The following is a 19,343-nucleotide window of genomic DNA, read 5'->3' as shown; positions in this document are numbered from 1 at the left end:
CCACACGCGCTGTGTGTTTCTTTTGCTACGTCCTTCGTGTTTTTAGGGCTCCAAGTTTTTATTATTATGCGTTACCAACTAGCCCACCTATCCACCCTTTTGTATATATGCTTAGCGTTTGTTGGCTTCACCACAATTATCCCCGAGAACGGGGATATAGAAGAACTCATCGGGGCGACTGAAAAGTTCGTCACAGCTACTCCGTCGTCGTAGTCCTTAAGGCGCGTAACATGGACCCAATGCCGCAAGTTCGCAGTCGACGTGAAGGGCTCGGTGACGTAGTGCACGGCAAACGTGCGCCAGACTATGCGGTATAAGGCCTCTCAAGGGGGCAACTTTCGAAGAAATGTCATGCAGGGCACAGTGCTGAAGATCATGATGTAGAGAATATAGTAATGGCTTGCCGCAAAAATACCGACAAGATTGCAGCGCTTACAGATATGCAGCATGGCATTCATCTACCAGACTCGCTAAACTTGCCGTGACATATATCCATGAATGCACGGCAAATACAGGTACCCGCACCACTAAGGCAATGAGCCTAGCTCGGGTCATCTCCAACGGTCCGCAAACTTATGCGCTGCTAAGCTGCGTGATGAGGCGTGCCAGGGGCCGCGTGAAACTGCAGAAAGCTTGGCGATTCATACAGACAGCAGAGAGGGGATTAAGCTGTTCGGTAATTTAAGACTCCCGGATTCTGCACGATTGCCTGTGATAATAAAGGTTGCTGCCTTTATAACGCTTCAGGGATAGCATGGGCTAGATGTGAGGGTGGACTGTGTGCCGGAACACGGCAGAAGTGTCGGTAACGAAGGTGTGCATGCGTCGGAGAGCGAGAGTTCTGACGACCGCTCCGTCTCGGCACCCCAGATCCTGCCTCCACCGGACGACCCCGACTCCCAAGCAGGAATCACTAAGGCAGCGGCGCCGCACTCTCAATGCACCCTTCATCGAGCATCCACCTTACCACAGAGACTGCCATACGAGTGGTGCTCTGCGTAGTTGGCACCCGTAATCGGCATAAGCAATAATAAGGTCCCAATTTGCGTGATAAGATGAAACATGCTGCAAAAAAGGTAAGGCGTGCAGACACGGACACAAAAGAAGTGGACAATACGAATCTTCTTGTGTCGGTGCTTGCACGCCTAACCTTTTTTTTTTGCATTATGAATCCTTACCAACTAGCTCAGCTTTCTGTCGTTCTAAGATGGGACATGATTTGTATGCGTATCACCGAGGGTATACCGCTCAAGAGTGCAGTGAACGCGGTAGTTGAGGGAGTTACATACGAAATAGTTTTCCACTTAACAATGTAGCGCTGTTGAATAAATTGGTTCAACGACCTGAGGCAAGAAGACGCCTATGCGATCGCTGAAGCATTCCTGAGGCGGACTGTGACGAAGAAAACGGCCAAGGAGGAAGAAGGGAACGCCGCGCGCAGTAGCTGCGGTGATAGCTGCGGTTCGGGCGTCTTACCTGATGCTCAACTGCGACTACGATGACTCAGCAGTTATCGGAGTTGTCAGGAGTAGATACCCATTGATGTCAATGCCGACACGTTCAAACGGTCAGCACCACGCCGGGGCACAGTATAAGCTACAGACCAGCGCGCCCCGGCCGACTCAATGTCAATGGAGACGATGTCAGGTGTTGACAATCGAGTGAATAAAGTGGCGAACCTATGGAGGGGAATGCTACGCGAATATAGTATCAATGTCAGGAATATTAATCATTGGCTTTGAAGCGTAAAGTACACGTAGGTGCACCATTAATATAAACTGAAACGCGAAAAGGAAATGCCTGACCAGAACGCTTGTTACGTGCAATCGTATACATAAGTACGACATATAAGCGCTTCGTAGCCAATTCCTAGGAATGAAGTAGTCCCTAGAGTTCGTTTGCGTGTCGCTGCTACAAGGGCATCTGAAAGTGAAACAATGCGTTGGAGCATAGTTTTGGAAGCGCTGGCATTTAATTTTATTCTGATAGCCAACAGCTCAGCAACAGTGTCCTCTAGGGAGCGCTATGCGTATGTGCCGGTGCGAATCTGGATGTAATGAACGCATTGAAGGCAGTGAAAAGGGTCGATACAGAATCCAGCTGAGTTGGCAACCGACGGAGAGCTTTGGCGGGTGTAAGCAGCCATTAACAGATCTCAAATGTAGAGTAAAAAAAACGCGTACGAGGGCCGCGTATTAGTCAGTGTAAACCCGGCTTACCCCAAAAAAATGGTCATCGCTTTTACTAGGAGATTCATAACACACTCGTACATTTGGGAAGATGAATCTATAGTTTATCAAGTTCGCGTGCGCGCACCATTCCGCGTCTTCGCTCTCGATGCGCATCAGATGTAGGGCAGCGTTATCTCTCGCACGCAGCCGATGAGCAAGATGGCGTCCGGGTTCCTGCCGACCACGCAGAACATGAAAGGGTGGTCGACGGCGAACTCCGTCAGCTGCTCGCTTCCTCCCTCTGACGTCATCAGCTTCTGTCCCTTCTCCTTGACGCACACCACGGCGCAGTGCATCGCCTGCAAAAATAGGTGCTTATGTCTAAACTAATTGTTGCTGATATCATTTCTTTAGTGGTTTAGTACGCTGCATTATTCTGATTATTCGGATTTGCCGTCATATAACTGTCTTCTGACTGTATTCACTCTTCGCTGGCATAGGTTGTGACCCTTAATTAGAGAAATAATTCCTTATGTGACGACGATTAGAAGTAATGAATTGACTCTGAATGTGTTGTTAGCAAGCCTTAGAAACGCCTGACCATGTGCACTCAGAAAATCTGAAAAGATTAAAGTTTTGATCATCTGATGAAATGATTTCATATCTCAATGGAGTTTACATCACAAGGCAACAGCTGGATAAGGGAGACGTCGTAGTGAGGAGCTTCCGAATAAAATGTACCACTTGGGGTTCTTCGATATGCACCGGCGTCTCAATGCGCAAGTGTTTTCGCATTTGGCCTCCGCTGAAAGGCTGCTATACCGCGGTTTTCTTCGTGGATATGCCTGAGAATATGTTTGCAAGAACTTCACATTACTCATCCTATACACGAAGAAAATGCTATGAACACATTGCAGTAAAATGATCGACACACTGAACAATCTCATCTCATCTCATTGATATCTCATCATTTAATCTAAGGCGTAGTTTGTGTGAAAGCCAGTTTCAAGATAAGATACCTTGAATAAGAAGTCTGAGTTGTGCTAAACTCAAACTCTGTATATTGTCACGTTGTAGTGACGTTGAACAAAAGGGTAACGAAAGCTGTGAGTCACGAAACTAACGCTTTATTGGGCGAACCTGTGCCCAGAAAAAGAAAGTGACACTGAATGCACAACGACATCGTCCAGTACAGTCGGCGATCGTCGAAATCTGATCTGCGGGTCAGACCAACGCCTCCTAGCTAGACAGCCCAAAGCCTGTGTACTTCTATACGTGACGTCATGCTACCTTGCCCGGCCGCCATAGAATCTAATGGGGATGCTCCTGAGCAAGGCGTGGTGATTTTGACATCACCGCTTTCGTCACGCCCGGCCTGACTTGGCATTTCAGTCCAACTATAGCATGACGGCATAAAGCAGAGTGCACAAGCTTGCTATCCAGGAGGCGTTGGTCAGACGCGTCGGCTACATATGTCTCATCGAAGGTTCCATGCGTAATCGCTGGTGCTCACACGAGTTCTAGAATGTACACTATTCACGCTGCGCATGCAATCTGACTACAAAAGGTTCAGCGACAACACAGACAACAGATAGAATCAGCTACAGTAATCGAGAATGTTCTGATACATGCAGGTGCGTCTTGCGCTGAGCGATGCCGTGTAACATTTGTTAGTCGTGGAAAAGCGGTCACCGGAAAAAGATAAACAAGCACACGTGTCCATATCATCACTTGCACAACAGCGCATGCGAGTCAGGCGCTAACAATAGTTATTTGGTTTTAGAAATTTGAGTACATTTTCATAGTCAGCACAGTCGAAATTCGTAGGAAGTGCCCAGCTTTGAAGGAAATTTGGCAATAAGTCTCTGTGACCCCCCCCCCCCCCCAAAAAAAAAAACAGCCAGGAAGTTTCTGCATTTCGGGACATGTACCTAGCTATAGAGTTAGTAACAACGGTAACGGTATGTATAGGCCTTAGCAGTGTTGCGATGGTGTCCAGCCGTCAGGCCGACGGTGCGTGCGAGCAAGGCTCAGTGCAACGTAGTTTTCGCAACGGAGTTGGTTCGTCGCGTTGTAACTATTCCCGCAGGCTGTCCGTCTGCGTTTTAAACGAGAAGGTTGAAGCGAAGAGTGCCATGTCTCGTCCTTTCGTATGGCCTCTTCTTTTGTGCGATTCAGCCAACAGTTTATTACGGCTCCGTGCAAACTGACTCCGACTGAGGTGCTGTGGAACTCCGAAGCTTACGGCAACATATGTGCGTACAGGGTGCGTGCTTGGGAGAAAATTTCGTTTGAAGTTAGATGTAGAACCGTTGTTCACGAAAAGTCACGTTTCATGCTGGACACGTTTTGAACCAACGCGGTCTGCACAAACGTTATTCTTGGCATCATCGTGTTCGTTTTGTGCTGCCCATAATCACGAGAAATGAAGTTGAATTATATCCAATATACGCTATGTGCGCGTACTCCTCGGGATTAACGTCGGAGTGCCCAAATGTAGCAGCGTACTTGTTCCCGAGGGAACGAAGCAAACAAATGAAATGGATTAGTGCAAGTTCACGTTAGGTTTACGAGTTAATCACAAGCTGAATGGTGAGTAGCGGTCTTGCCACACCAATCCCTTGTTCTCAAGAATTAGTCTACTTACTTCTTACACTGAACATATTGATTGTTACTTTTGCCTTTCAGTTTCTTGTGCCCTCAAAATGGCGTATTTCATTAGGAACTAAGGGAGTTATTGGTCTGCCACAGGGCATGCCTGTCTATTATTCTTGCGTCATATTCTAGTGTCGGTTGAGGCCACATAATTCCATTGCGCATATGCTTTTGTTGGTTTGGCGTACCGTTTGCAGGTAGTTAAACGTACGTTTTAATCCATCCTGTGGTATAATGCACGAATCAAAATGCTCTTGTAGTGGCCCGCTGCATTACCTAGAAATTTAAGAAAAATGGCAGCACATCGCAGCCATCACAAGAGGGTCGAATGTTTACAGCGGTTACTGTAAATAGCCTCGTTCATTTCTCAGGGTGCCTGTCACGAGTGTTACTATGCTTATCCTCAGGTGTCATTGACAGACGCAGGTATCTGAAAACTGTATTTGTCCCCACTGAGGGTTCGATTCCGAATCCGCTACATGTGAGCCGCCGTCCCACTATCATCATCGTCGTGGTCGTTTTTGTGGTCGTCCTGCTGTCACTGTATTGGCATCGTTGCCAAGATGTCATCTCCGGTGTACTATCCCAATCAGCATCATGGTGATGCTGTAATCAGCGTCGGGAAGTCGTCGGTGTTGCCGTGGCACTGCCGTCGTGCCTTCATCATCGTCGTCATCATGATGCTATCGATGTCGTCATCGGTGTCATGGCGCTTCCGTCATTCCGGCGTCGCCGTGGCCGTACTTTCATTCTTGTCCTGCCAGTGGCTTCGTCATACCGTCGTCGTCGTAACGCCGTCTTGGTTGCGAATAAGCCAGCGATAACCATTTCGAATGCCATTTGAGGTCTCTTTGCGTGAAATGCTGCACTTTCCCTTACGTTTCTATACCTGTGAAACGTGGTATCCCTTGGTGCCTACGATTCCTGAAAGGTCCGCGAATCCCGTGAAGACGTCTCTGATGCCCATCGATGAAAGGGCTTCTTTCATGTCGATGACCTGCGTCATGGTAACAGACGAATGGTCTCTTTCGACTGAAATTCGACTGAAATTACTACGTAAATTCGACTCTTGATGGGAAGTGGTAAAATTTATCGGAGCCTGAATGGACACCGATATGCTTACTCACTGTAAAAGGCAGGAACATAGGGCATGTTCACGTAGAACTTTACCTTTGCAAAGTAAAACAACGCCAACCCAGTGTCTTTAGTGTGTGCTTTGTACGCTCACGCTATGTTCGCCACATTACGAAATATTACTTAATTCGTGTCATTTAATTACAAGCGATTGTGCAGGAAAAAGAACTATTTCTTGCAGATATTTATTTCGCTACAGTTTGGGTGTCCATGAAGTTACCACAATTCTTCCATGTTTAGGTCCGATTAGTGTGAACAGTTTCGAAATGATTTGGTAGAAAGTGCCAATTATTACAAGAAAAAAAAAAAGGATTGTCGTTGTCCTTGAAATTCGTATAGAGGGTGCACAAATGAAAGATATAGCGCATAAAGTCGCATAAAATGTATCGTTTTCTAGGTATATGACATCGTAATGATAGCTACGGTACCTACGGTGTCGCTATAAGTATGATTAAGACAACAGTAGCGAGGACAATATGGTGGCAATGGTCATATATAACGCCGTTAAGCGAACCTGTCGACCGACGTCCTCGCTGTCTCGCTAGAGCATAGGCGAATGCCCTACGTTGCCATTCTGTTCCATACGCTGAATTATTAAGCTCAGGATAGCCTTTCTGCCACTCCAGCTACTTTTCGTGGCCGTTGGTTGGTAATGGAGTTTCTAGCCTAAACCAAGGTGATTGGTCGGAACAAGTGGGAAGGGTGAGAGGTTTGACGTGAGTATATGTGCGTTCCCCACCGAGTAAGTGACGGAACGGCTGTGATGCTGGCGAATCAGCGTGTTTTACCGTGTGTACATGCACTACACATATGTCGCCGGGTAACTTTATTACCCACTAAATTATGCAACGAAAGGACCAAGGTGTCTGAATATATTTATCACAACAAATATTCGGCTTCATGCGCAGGTCACGCTTAGTAAAGTGCAACCTTCTTTGTCTTCTGCTCCTGTAGGTTGCGCGTGTCTAACTGGTCGGTTTCTCGCCGATCAAAGTGGGCCAATCCCAGATGCCGCGTGAAAATAAACTAAACCAATCGTATAGACTGCGCTATAACTCTACTAAAGATGTTTGCTTCGGGAACAGTCAAAGAGGAAGATTGGCCGTGATAAAATTGTATTACCTAGATTGTGGGTCTGCACGATATGTCAATTCCCTGGCCCGTAGACAGAATGAGGAGTACTGATGGGGAAGGTTCACGAACGGGGCATAAGTGTAAGAAAAGGAGAATCGCGAACTCTGCAGTACTTGCTACTGGTTCATATTTAACAACAGCGCAAAAAACATGGGCAGAGAAAGACGCAAAAAAAAAAAGACAACGGCAGCATCATGGCGCCTACTATAAACTGACGAGTTTACTTGTGTCGCGGCCCCTTCTTATAAATGACATTCTGTTTCATGGCGCACGTTTGTTGCCAAACAATATGACAGTCCGCAAAGAATGGGGGTTATACGAAAGAACAGAAAGCAGCAGCAAGCCCACGGCATACCTGCTTGGCGCAGAATCGCGGCAAGCTGACAGCCACTTCACGCTCCTCCTTCAGCTCGTCCAGGTAGCGCAACAGCAGATCTCCGGTCAGCTTCTCCTCCAGCAGCGCCAGCCCGTCCAGTTTACGGGGCAGGAAGATGATCATCGACTTGTTTCGGCGCCGGTACCTACAGTCGGGACAGGTAAGTGTATAGTTCAAGTCTGCGCTGACACACTGCGGTGTGCTCAGTGACTATGACGTTCGGCTGCTAGCACGATGTCGATCGCATTTCGTTGAGGACGGAATGCAAAAACGTTCGTGTGCTTTTGTTTAGGTGCACACTAAGAAACCCTGAGGTGGTCAAAATGATTCGGAGCTCCCCCATTACGGGCTTCGTTACCGTATCGCTCTGCAGTTACGGGCCGTTAGACCCTACAGTTAATGGGCTAGTATACTTAGGGTAAGCTTCTATGAAGACGTGGAATCGGCGAGGGGTAAAGTGAAAACAAAATACACTATGCTGATGGGCGACTTCAATGCCAGGGTAGGCAAGAAGCAGGCTGGAGACAAGTCAGTGGGGGAATATGGCATAGGCACTAGGAATAGCAGGGGAGAGCTATTAGTAGACTTTGCGGAGCACAATAATATGCGGATAATGAACACCACCTTCCGCAAGCGGGATAGCCGAAAGTGGATGTGGAGGAGCCCGAACGGCGAGACTAAAAATGAAATAGACTTCATACTCTGCGCTAACCCTGGCATCATACAAGATGTGGACGTGCTCGGCAAGGTGCGCTGCAGTGACCATAGGATAACTCGAATTAGCCTAGACCTGAGAAGGGAATGGAAGAAACTGGTACATAAGAAGCCGATCAATGAGTTAGTGGTAAGAGGGAAAGTAGAGCAATTCAAGATCAAGCTACAGAACAGGTATTCGGCTTTAACTCAGGAAGAGGACCTTAGTGTTGAAGCAATGAACGACAGTCTTGTGGGCATTATTAAGGAGTGTGCAATAGAAGTCGATGGTAACTCCGTCAGACGGGATACCAGTAAGCTATCGCAGGAGACGAAAGATCTGATTAAGAAACGCCAATGCATGAAAGCCTCTAACCCTACAGTTAGAATAGAACTGGCAGAACTTTCCAAGTTAATCAACAAGCGTAAGACAGCTGACATAAGGAAGTATAATATGGACAGAATTGAACATGTTCTCAGGAATGGAGGAAGTCTAAAAGCAGTGAAGAAGAAACTAGGAATTGGCAAGAATCAGATGTATGCGTTAAGAGACAAAACCGGCAATATCATTAATATGGATGAGATAGTTCAAGTGGCTGAAGAGTTCTATAGAGATTTATACAGTACCAGTGGCACCCACGACGATATTGGAAGAGAGAATAGTCTAGAGGAATTCGAAATCCCACAAGTAACGCCGGAAGAAGTAAAGAAAGCCTTGGGAGCTATGCAAAGGGGGAAGGCAGCTGGGGAGGGTCAGGTAACAGCAGATTTGATCAAGGATGGTGGGCAGATTGTTCTAGAGAAACTGGCCACCCTGTATACGCAATGCCTCATGACCTCCAGCGTACCGGAATTTTGGAAGAACGCTAACATAATCCTAATCCATAAGAAAGGGGACGCCAAAGACTTGAAAAATTATAGACCGATCAGCTTACTGTCCCTTGCCTACAAAGTATTTACTAAGGTAATCGCAAATAGAATCAGGAACACCTTAGACTTCTGTCAAGCAAAGGACCAGACAGGATTCCGTAAAGGCTACTCAACAATAGACCATGTTCAAACTATCAATCAGGTGATAAAGAAATGTGCGGAATATAAGCAGCCCTTATATATAGCTTTCATTGATTACGAGAAAGCGTTTGATTCAGTCGAAACCACAGCAGTCATGGAGGCATTACGGAATCAGGGTGTAGAGGAGCCGTATATAAAAATACTGAAAGATGTCTAAAGTGACTCCACAGCCACCGTAGTCCTCCATAAACAAAGCAAAAAAATCCCAATAAAGAAAGGCATCCGGCAGTGAGATACGATCTCTCCAATGCTATTCACAGCGTGTTTACAGGAGTTATTCAGAGACATGGATTGGGAAGAATTGGGGATAAGAGTTAATGGAGAATACCTTAGTAACTTGCGATTCGCTGATGATATTGCCTTGCTTAGTAACTCAGGGGACCAATTGCAATGCATGCTCACTGACCTGGAGAGGCAAAGCAGAAGAGTGGGTCTAAAAATTCATCTGCAGAAAACTAAAGTAATGTTTAACAGTCTCGGAAGAGAACAGCAATTTACAATAGGTAGCGAGGCACTGGAAGTGGTAAGGGAATACAGCTACTTAGGGCAGGTAGTGACCGCGGATACATTTCATGAGACGGAAATAATCAGAAGAATAAGAATGGGCTGGGGGTGCGTTTGGCGGGCATCTTGAGATCAGGAACAGCAGGTTGCCATTATAACTCAAGAGTAAAAGTTTATAACAGCTGTGTCTTACCACTACTAACGTACGGGGCAGAAACCTGGAGGCTTACGAAAAGGGTTCTACTTAAATTGAGGACGACGCAACGAGCTATGGAAAGAAGAATGATGGGTGTAACGTTAAGGGATAAGAAAAGAGCAGATTGGGTGAGGGAATAAACGCGAGTGAATGACATCTTAGTTGAAATCAAGAAAAAGAAATGGGCATGGGCAGGACATGTAAAGAGGAGGGAAAATAACTGATGGTCATTAAGGGTTACGGACTGGATTCCAAGGGAACGGAAGCGTAGCAGGGGGCGGCAGAAAGTTAGGTGGGCGGATGAGGTTAAGAAGTTTGCAGGGACGACATGGCCACAATTAGTACATGACCGGTGTAGTTGGAAAAGTATGGGAGAGGCCTTTGCTCTGCAGTGGGCGTAACCAGGCTGATGATGATGATGATGATACTTAGGGTACCTCACGCACTGTCTCTGTATGTTAGTATCCAGCCGTTCTCCCGCCTACCTCGGTCACTGGGTAGCCAGTGGTAGAATGGGTGGTGCATCGGCCTGTTGTGCTGAGGTAAGAGGCTTTGGAAGCAACTATTGGTCTAACTTGGGTCACTCAGTATGTGGCAATGTGTGCATACGAGCCGTTTTTCAACGAACCTCTTTTACGCCGACATGGGTCCCTGTAGACGCGGGACTGGGTAGATGCCGCTGTTCGAAGAAACTTTTTGATAAGGCTGACTTGGAGTACAGGTTATGGAGCACTCGTCTGTGCTAATCTCTAATGAATCTATTTGATGCCAATTCGGGCACGTGCATACGAGTACATTTGTGCCGCTCTTCAATGAACGTCTTCGACGCCAACTTGGGCAGATAGGTACGTGCCGCTGGGAATCTACTGCTCGGCAATGACAAAAAACCCCGCTTAAATTGCTCCAATGCTGTGCGAAATCGAACCCACGTCACAGGGGTTCCTCAAGGAGAGCAACCCGACGCATTAGCAAGCTGCGCCACAAATGCACTGGGTATCTGCCCCTTTTCAATCAACGCCTTTCATGCCAACGGTTTAACGAGCTGCGCCATGAATGCAGTAGGTATATGTGGCGCTCTTCAATGAACTTCTCACCAGTTTGGATTTCTTAGTATATGCCACTGAGTGTGCGGCAAGCGAGGAAACAAATCTCAGGACATCACGGCAGTGTCAGTAGATGGCGCAGCATGTCCGGAAAGAAGCGCTAAAGACGAGCCTGGTTGCCGCATTACGCGTTTCTCAGCGTTCCCACGCACCAGCGTGCAATATGTTTCGGAGGCCATGCACAGACTTCGCGGTGGCGGCGATAGATGGCAGTCAGAGTTCTCACAGAAACGCGAAAGAGGGCTCTGGTGCAGTACACACCTCATACATACTTCGTTTCGACGGCGGCAATACGTTGTGTCGCTGCATTGATTCAGTACCAATGCATTACTGTGGGCAGGCATCGTGAGATGGGTTGTGCCACAATTTTTTTAGGTTCGCACAGAATCTGCACTATCTTTCTAAACCGGGCCTTCATTCTTGATCAAACGCTTTGAAGAATCTTAAGTCTTGGAGTTCTCAATGCGGGTAGAAAAAGCTATGTCGCCAATTGAAGAAATATCATTTTTTCTTCCGCTCTGGGTATCTAAGGCATGCTCAACTTTTCAATTATAGTGGGAATTTGAAATTAAGGGGTTGTTAGATTTAATAAACGGCGGTATTAATACAGGTATTGATGGCGCTGGAAGTCATCGCACTTAATTACAACTAAAGGGTAAAGATGTACAAAATTAAAGATCGCAGACAGTTAGGAAAATAGCACCAGGAGACCAAAACAGGTAGAGTGCTTGGTTGACTTTTTCCTGCAGTCTTCTCTACGTAGTTCGCTGAAAATAATTGCGTCGAATTAAAGAACATTAAAGCTAATGTCACAAGCCACTTTCAGCATGAGCCGGCGCTGATATGATTGCGGTGATGCGGAAACGATTGTTACATATTTTGTAAGTTAAGTGCTAACGGACGATTAGGCATATTATAAAGCTAGACATCCCGTAGTATACAGCATGTGACGGATAAATGAAGCGTTACCAAAGAAGCAACAAATAACCCCTGAGAGACTGCGAGGAACAGAATGCAGATTTATGCAACCTTTAGTATAGGCATATGCGGAAGACAGCTTTAGTTGTTGAGCGCATATTGAAAAGGAGGAATGGATGTCGGCCAGTGCTCAATACTTGCCCACTTCGTAGGAGTTGTGAGAATTAACACCGCTTTGGAGATATTCGGCATCTACGAACGGCGGCGAAATGCATTGGTGTACAACGTAGCTTTTTCATACAGTGCCTATGGAAGCATTTCTGGGATAATGAAGGGTAGAACGTCAGTGACATCCGCTGTGAATTTGAGGACAATCATATCGAGATTGCCGCTATAGATTAGTTATCTCTGTTTAGAAGGTATGCCTCAAAGACGAACAAGCTTCAAATGAACAATTGCAGCAAGCGCAGTAACATTAATTAAATGTTGACTACTCAAAATTAACTAAAGAGTCCACTGGCGAATTTTGAACGAATTCGGATGTCCACTGGTAATATTGATCAGCAAAAGAACCTTCTCAGATGCACGCCAGTGATAGCAATTCACACATATCGAAGGCAGCGAGCCTATGTGAGGGTGTTCTCGCATCCTACTGAAGTTCTAGGGATCTGTTATGCCAATACCGTCTCCCCTCCCTCCTTGTTATAAAAGAACGAAAAAGAAATCGCTTCATTATATTCAGTGCAAATTCGCTATACTCAAGCATATATGATTGCTTAGCTGTATCTCAACTTAGTACTTCTATAAAAGGAAATAATGGCATATATTCGTGGATGGATGACAGTTTACCTTTTATGAACCTCGCTGCACCTTTGTGGCCTTCCGCAGAACTGATTTGCCCTATTCTGTGTTCCTGTGTTTAGAGGTTGCACGTTGAATCCCGGCCGCGGTAGCCGCACTCCGATAAGAGCAGAATGCAACAACGCTCGCGTACCGGGAATCGGGCGCATTTTCAGGAACCCTAGGTGGTCAAAATTGATCCAGAGCTTCCCGCGACCACGTGCCTCATACTCGGAGCGTGGTTTTCGCGCGTAAAACACCAGTTTCTTTGTTTTTGCTTTGTGGTTAGAGTTGTCCATTCATTCGACCTTAGTCTGCGATCTGCTAGGCTCTTGGCCAGCTCGGATGGTATACAGCCACCGTGCCGGAAAGTTGTTAGTACCGGGTTCGATCGCCGAACCAAAAAGCATTTCTTTTTTCTTGAACTGCGAAGCCTCCTTTCGGAAAAATTTGTATGAGCTTCCTTTGTAGCTTCGTGCTACTAACGGGTGGATGACAATTTTCTCTTTCACGAACCTGCCTCCCCTTTTGCAGGCTTCCGCAGAACTGATTTGTCATTGTACTTCTATACTGTCAGCTATATCGGACGCGTGCTTCTGCGTGGTGGACCGGGTGTATCAATGCTGGCGTCTGACTGCGCGTTCTTATATATGCCTTGGACCATGGGCTGGTTCGGAGAGCGCGCTCGCGCTAGACCACACGTACGCTTTCCGACGCGTCCAAGCTCGCGTCTACGCGCCTTGCGCCTGACGCGCCTCGCGAGGAATGGCGGTTAGCATCTACAAGAGACGCGTGCCAGAGCCCGCTCACACATGGGCGGTTTGGTAGACATCGCTTCGTACCGAGTTCTTGAGAGTGCTTCAATATGATTAAATATTCATAAACATAATTCTTTTACTATTAGAGTTGTTAAATCAGCGAAAAAAGGTAAGAAAAATGCCATTTCTCTCACGACGTAAATCAGCCTTAGTGAGAACTCATTGTGCCACGCCGTAGCTGCATAGCCAGGTGCGTTCAGCCCGAGCTTCGACATCTGTCTGGAACATAGAGTTTCATAGAAAAGTCTATGGTCTGGAAGGTCTGGAACGACGCGCACCATCTGCCCCCCCCCCTCCCCCCCCCACAGTCTGCGCATGCGTGGGCGCGCAGATGCGACGCGCGTCGGCAAGCCTACGTGTGGTCTGGCCTTTGTACGCAGGCTACGTTGTTGTCTGTTCCTTGATATATCGATACCGATCATGCCACACTGTACGAGAACCATTGTGAAACTCCCCTTACCAGTTTCGCCGTAAAGTAACGACTTATCTCAGAATGTTTAATAAAAATCAGAGATATAGTCTTCGCTGAAACGCCCGGTAACGGCCAGGAAAAGCTTAGCGAAGCGATTGAAGCATGTGGGGCGAATCTTACTTGAGCTCCAGCGCCGTGGCGTCGATCTCGGCGAGCTCGGCCATGGGAAACTGGCCCGTCTGATGCATCATCGCCACCGTGCGCGGGACGTGGGGCGAGGAACGGAAGGTTCCCGGCGCGGTGTCCTGAAGGCGGAACTGCCACTTCCAGTCTCCGCGCAGGTACGTGAGGCTGGCCAGCACCATGGACGAGGTGTCGGTCACCGAGCGCTCGGGGAACACGACTTCGCACTCGAACGCCGACAGGTAGTGCAGCCACTCGTTGGTGCGGTTGCGCACGCCGGCGGCGTCCTCCACGAAGCTCACGTACCTGTGGCCGCGCAAGCTCTCTTTTAGAGACGCCACGGCGTTTTAAAGCGAAATCTTTACTCGCCGCGAACTCGAGATTTCGCCGTGGCGGTGCTCCGCGGAGGCACATGACGTCACAACGCGCGCCTCGCCGCGGATATTTCTCTCTCTCTCTCTCTCGCTCCCTAGTCACTACTGCGCATGTGCCACTAGTAGAACCGAGCCACAGGTGTTCCGCCGCTGCGCAGCGTCACGCCTTTCTGCCGCCGCCGTTTGGTATGATGTCACACCGCGCTCCTCGTGGTTGCGCTCGCCTCCGCTCGCTTCGCCAGCTGCGTCGCATGCCTGATAACATGTCGGAGGATTCAAATGGAGAGCTCGCGTGCGCTGCAACCACAGTTGAGGCGGCAGTATGGACGGAGACAATTCTGATAAGCCGGAGGAGGCCTGGAATCGACATCGGAACGAGTTGAAGAGGAAACGAATCGCCCAGGAAACAGACGAACATCGCGCCGAACGACTGGCTAAGCGCCGCAACACAGCTAGACAACCAGACTAACCTGGACTTGCAATCAAGATTAACAAAAAAGGCTAACCATGCTATGCCTTAGCTTTCACTACGTATATCCTGGTATAGCCAAGCTAAGCCACTGCCAATATTTTTTTGTTTTCTCAATAACCTTTCCGATACACGTTACGCCGACAATAGAATTAATGTTGTAATATAACAATATTGCTCGTTTATTTCAGACAGAATGTTACGTTAAATTCACAGCATTCAGAATTCTCAGTACAATACTTCTGCCTGGGAATTGAGCTTCCTGCACTGAACCTGAAAAAAAAAGAAGTTATGAATATACAGCACACATGTTGGAATATTCAGGGGAAATCGAAGAAATCAGAAAACCATTGATTAGGTATACTATGAAACAATAGGAGATTCGCACAATTGTCTTTATTGTCATACTCTACAGCGTGTATGACAATGACAATGACAATGCCGTGAAATGTGTATGCATCGCACAGATCACGACGTTCGTGTCATACAGTGTTTACGTTTATGCACTACACCGTTCACGAGCTGCGGTCAAATGCAAACGGCAGTTAATGCGAATGACCGCTGTGAGACGTCGACGCTGTGGTGTCGGAAGGACGAAGATAGAGGAAAGAATGGTGAGGGGAGGTGTTTGCAGAGAGAAGCACAGCGCGAAACACAGTGCTAAGGTCCACCACAATTTGCCCGTTTCATTTCTGCGTCCTTGGCCTAATGGAGAGGCTGGCCAGCAACGGGGACGTGCGCGTGCAAGGGCACGTGCGCGCACGTGACACACATGGTTATTCGAGAACACAGGAGCAGAAAAGGTCAGCAGAGCCCTAGAAGCGCTCACTAAGGAACATCTTGAAGGGGCAGCGCGAGACGACAAAGACAAAAGGCAGGAAACACACAGGACAGCGCAGATGTTCACCCAGTACCAACTCACCCAAATGTCGATTCTAATTAAGGAAGCTCCGCTTTTAAAAAGAGAGGAGCTAAGTTGCATCAATTTATCCGTATATTGTCCTGTGGCACTAACGTCGTCTATAATATCACGCGGAAGGTTCAGCAGAGCTTGATCAGGATGCTTCCTGCTGTATACACCAAAAAAATCACTCTGAGACCACTAAAAGAACACTAAAATAGCTCTCCTATTATATATTTTTTTACAGTGACGGGAGTTGCGCCATCTCAGAAGTAATGGGGAAAGCTACAGCAGCGCCTGCTGGAGGTTTGACAGGTAACGTACAGTGCACGGCTTGATGTTGAGACAGGACGAGTTGACAACCACTCCGCGCTCTCCCGTAAGGTTGTCCATGCATGTCGCGCCTTCGGGGGATTTCTCTCCATATTCTCTAGTAGCGAAAAATCAGCAGCGGCAAAACATATATATATATATATATATATATATATATATATATATATATATATATATATATATATATATATATATATATATATCTCCAACATATTGATGATGATGATGTTGCTATTTATTGGCGTCTCCATTGAAACAGGGCGGGGACGAATCAGATTTTACTACATGTATCACTATCTAGCTTTCTGCCTATCTGATCTCGATATTTCGTATGTAATACTTCCTTTATTATATACTCCCTACGCTTGCAATGGCTTTGGTTCTATCAATTCTTTCCCTGTTTTTGGTCTACCTATACTCTAACCTTCTCCTATTTCTCTCAACTGCTGACTAGTCAATGTTCCACCTTCTTTGACTCCCTCAAGATCTCTTAAAATAGCATTGTGGCGCCGCCTTATCCCCTATGAAAATGACCATTGCCTTTATGTTTCCTTTATGTTTCCTTCTTGTGCCCTATGTGACCTTTATGATTCCTTGTCCTTTGTGTGACCTCCGGGATGTCAACTTTGTGTGTACCACGTGTTTACTCATCCTAACGTATACCTCGAGGAAGTGACCTTTATTAGACCTCTAGGATGTGTCCTTTATGTTTACGGCAGGGTGTTAACTAGATGTGCACTGTGTGTTGCCTGAGTGTACACTTGAGTGCACATGTAGGTGACATAGAGTGAACATAACAACTGTTTGTGCATATAATACAGGCAGATCTATCTGTACTGCGTGACAGCCATTGATACACTCAGCAGAGTCATTGTAAGTACTAAATCTTGACTTATCCTTTCATTTGCCCCAAAAAAACAGCCGTTATTAAAATTCTTGTAGGATGTGTCGTTTGTGTTTACGTCGGGATGTTACCTAGGTGTGCACTTCAGGGCACACATAGGTAACATAGAGCATTATTCTATGTGGTGCACACTATGTTACCTACATGTGCACTTGAGTGCACATGTAGGTAACATGTTACCTAGTGCACATGTGTGGTGTGTAGTGTGTGTAGTGCACATGTTACCTACATGTGCACTTGAGTGCACATGTAGGTAACAGTGTGCGCAGTGAGCATCTTTTGCAAATTGTACAGTCAGATCTACCTGTACTGTGTGTTAGTCACTGGTGGATTCAGGGAAGAGGCACTGCTTGCCCCCTCACACTAGAGGCATGCCGACCGGCACTAATTGTGGCTATATTGTGCAGAAAATCGAACATGCCATGAAATAGGATGGTATATTGTGCCTTATGCCATGCATTCTCGTTATATATAAAGTATTTAATAGTTTTTCAACCTGCTATTCTCCAGTAGCAAGTCAGATACAAAAATCTGAAGTATTTAACCTAATATGCAAGAATTGCATGAAAGTTTTGTGACAGCTAGGCTATGAAATAAAGTTGATTGAATGTTTAAGACGGTTCTCGTAGCAAGCGTCCTTCATGTTCATCGCAGGAGATCGCCTGGATGCTCCGCTTCGCCTGCAGTTTGTGAAATAATCTACTTATTTTAGATATCTGGCTTCTGCAAAAGTGCAGACACTTGTCACTGGGGATGATTTCAAGTTTATGATGTGCTTGCTGGCACAAGAGAATTATTTATTTTGCTGCTAGCACAGTGCAGTGCGACTTTTACCCCACAGCTAGGCACTAGCACATCTGGCAGTGAGCGCACTGTGGCTTATGCAGTTTGTAAAATTCTTTTCCTTGTACCCTTCATGACATCACCTTTTTCAGTACAAGAAAGTGAGCATTATGGATTCTAGTTGTAATTAATATTATCACAGAAATATGAGCACTATGTTACCTGTGTTACCAGCAGGATGTTACCTGTGTGTGCACTCTATATTACCTGGCTGTGTACTCTCTCGAGTGCACATCCAGGAAAAAGAGTGCACCCAGTAAATATCTTTTAACACATGCTACAGATAGCTCATCTATCTGAAAGATGTATTAGCTACTGGCGTATCAAAATAAAAAAAAATGAGGGGGGGGCGCCCGCCCGATCTATATTGGCCGCATTGATGGCGACGCGCCATCAACAGTACATACGCACATCAAAGCCTCGTGCAGCGAATTATCTATCACGACAAATAACAATTGCGCGGCGGCTGGAGACGCGATGGCACGACGCGCAGTGTTGGATGGCTTGCGCTACATGAACCGGGGCCAATCCGCCGCTTTGCTGCGAGCGTACAAGAATATACAACCTACCATTTAAGTAGCTGCTGGAGGTGTTATATGGGTTTCATGACAGCCTCATTACACGTAAATATCTAATAAGTACGTTACGAGTGTCTCTATATTACGCTCGTAAGATTTCTTTGCAGTCGTCAGCGGGAAATGCCAGCGCTGCCACCTCCAAAGCTGAACTGTAGCTGCCGCTCACTTTCAGAACGCCTAGTTCGAAAGAATCTAGTGAAATTGAATATCTGTAGGATTTCTGATACTCTAAACTGAAAAAAAAAACTTGACCATTGGGAGACGCTGCCGCGGCTCCACCTGAAAACCGTGGTCTTCGAAGCACTCTGTAACATGTTGCTTTTTCTACGCTATTTCTTTTTCGAGCCGTCGGCCTTGTCATGATACGTTTTCTCTACTACTCACGCAAACTATACACAAAAGTTCGCTCACTAACCAATGCGGAACCTGCGGTCGATGCTAAAAGTGCCTTTCTTTTCAAACCGGCGTGCGCTTGCTGTAGAAAGATAGCAAAGTGGGCGAGTTCGTTACGATTCATCGCTTTCGCGCTGACCACAAGTACGAGTCATTGCTTTGTTTTAATTAGCAGGGGTAGTAGTAGGGCAGCGCGGATCCCGTAAATGCTTGCTTGGGCGTACAACTGAATAATTTATAATTGTGAGTTGGCTGAGTATGAAAGTTGTATGCGGAGTATGGCCGTATTTGTTTGATTACGCGAGCGTGCAAGCAGTACGCCTGTTTCACTTTCGGTGAA

General features: G+C 46.7%; 1 protein-coding gene across 2 annotated transcripts; it reads right to left on the bottom strand.

Moving 5' to 3' along the window:
* Positions 1-2,267: 2,267 nt before the first annotated feature.
* On the bottom strand, positions 2,268-14,577 carry LOC142588371 (ipis-1-like). Of its 2 annotated transcripts, XM_075700006.1 has the most exons (4): positions 14,206-14,577; positions 7,450-7,615; positions 5,716-5,823; positions 2,268-2,530 (listed from the first exon to the last, which is right to left on the bottom strand). In XM_075700006.1, the coding sequence occupies exons 1-4, from the start codon at positions 14,388-14,390 to the stop codon at positions 2,345-2,347; spliced, it is 645 nt and encodes a 214-aa protein (XP_075556121.1). In that variant the 5' UTR covers positions 14,391-14,577; the 3' UTR covers positions 2,268-2,344. The 2 variants fall into 2 exon arrangements, with proteins under 2 accessions (XP_075556121.1, XP_075556122.1); XM_075700007.1 differs by lacking the exon at positions 5,716-5,823 and having other exon boundaries at positions 14,206-14,576.
* Between the last annotated feature and the right edge of the window lie 4,766 nt (positions 14,578-19,343).

This window comes from Dermacentor variabilis, chromosome 7 (assembly GCF_050947875.1).
Source record: "Dermacentor variabilis isolate Ectoservices chromosome 7, ASM5094787v1, whole genome shotgun sequence".
NCBI lineage: Eukaryota > Metazoa > Arthropoda > Arachnida > Ixodida > Ixodidae > Dermacentor > Dermacentor variabilis.
Note: the sequence above shows the minus strand (reverse complement) of the source record. Positions and strands in the feature narration are given on the sequence as shown.

Excerpts from the sequence above, each read along its gene's own strand:
- LOC142588371 (XM_075700006.1), bottom strand. The coding sequence starts at position 14,390 with ATGGTGCTGGCCAGCCTCACGTACCTGCGCGGAGACTGGAAGTGGCAG. Across the intron at positions 7,616-14,205 it reads GCCACGGCGCTGGAGCTCAA|GTACCGGCGCCGAAACAAGT; the intron begins GTAAGATTCGCC and ends TCCCGACTGTAG. Across the intron at positions 5,824-7,449 it reads CGCGATTCTGCGCCAAGCAG|GTCATCGACATGAAAGAAGC; the intron begins GTATGCCGTGGG and ends ACCATGACGCAG.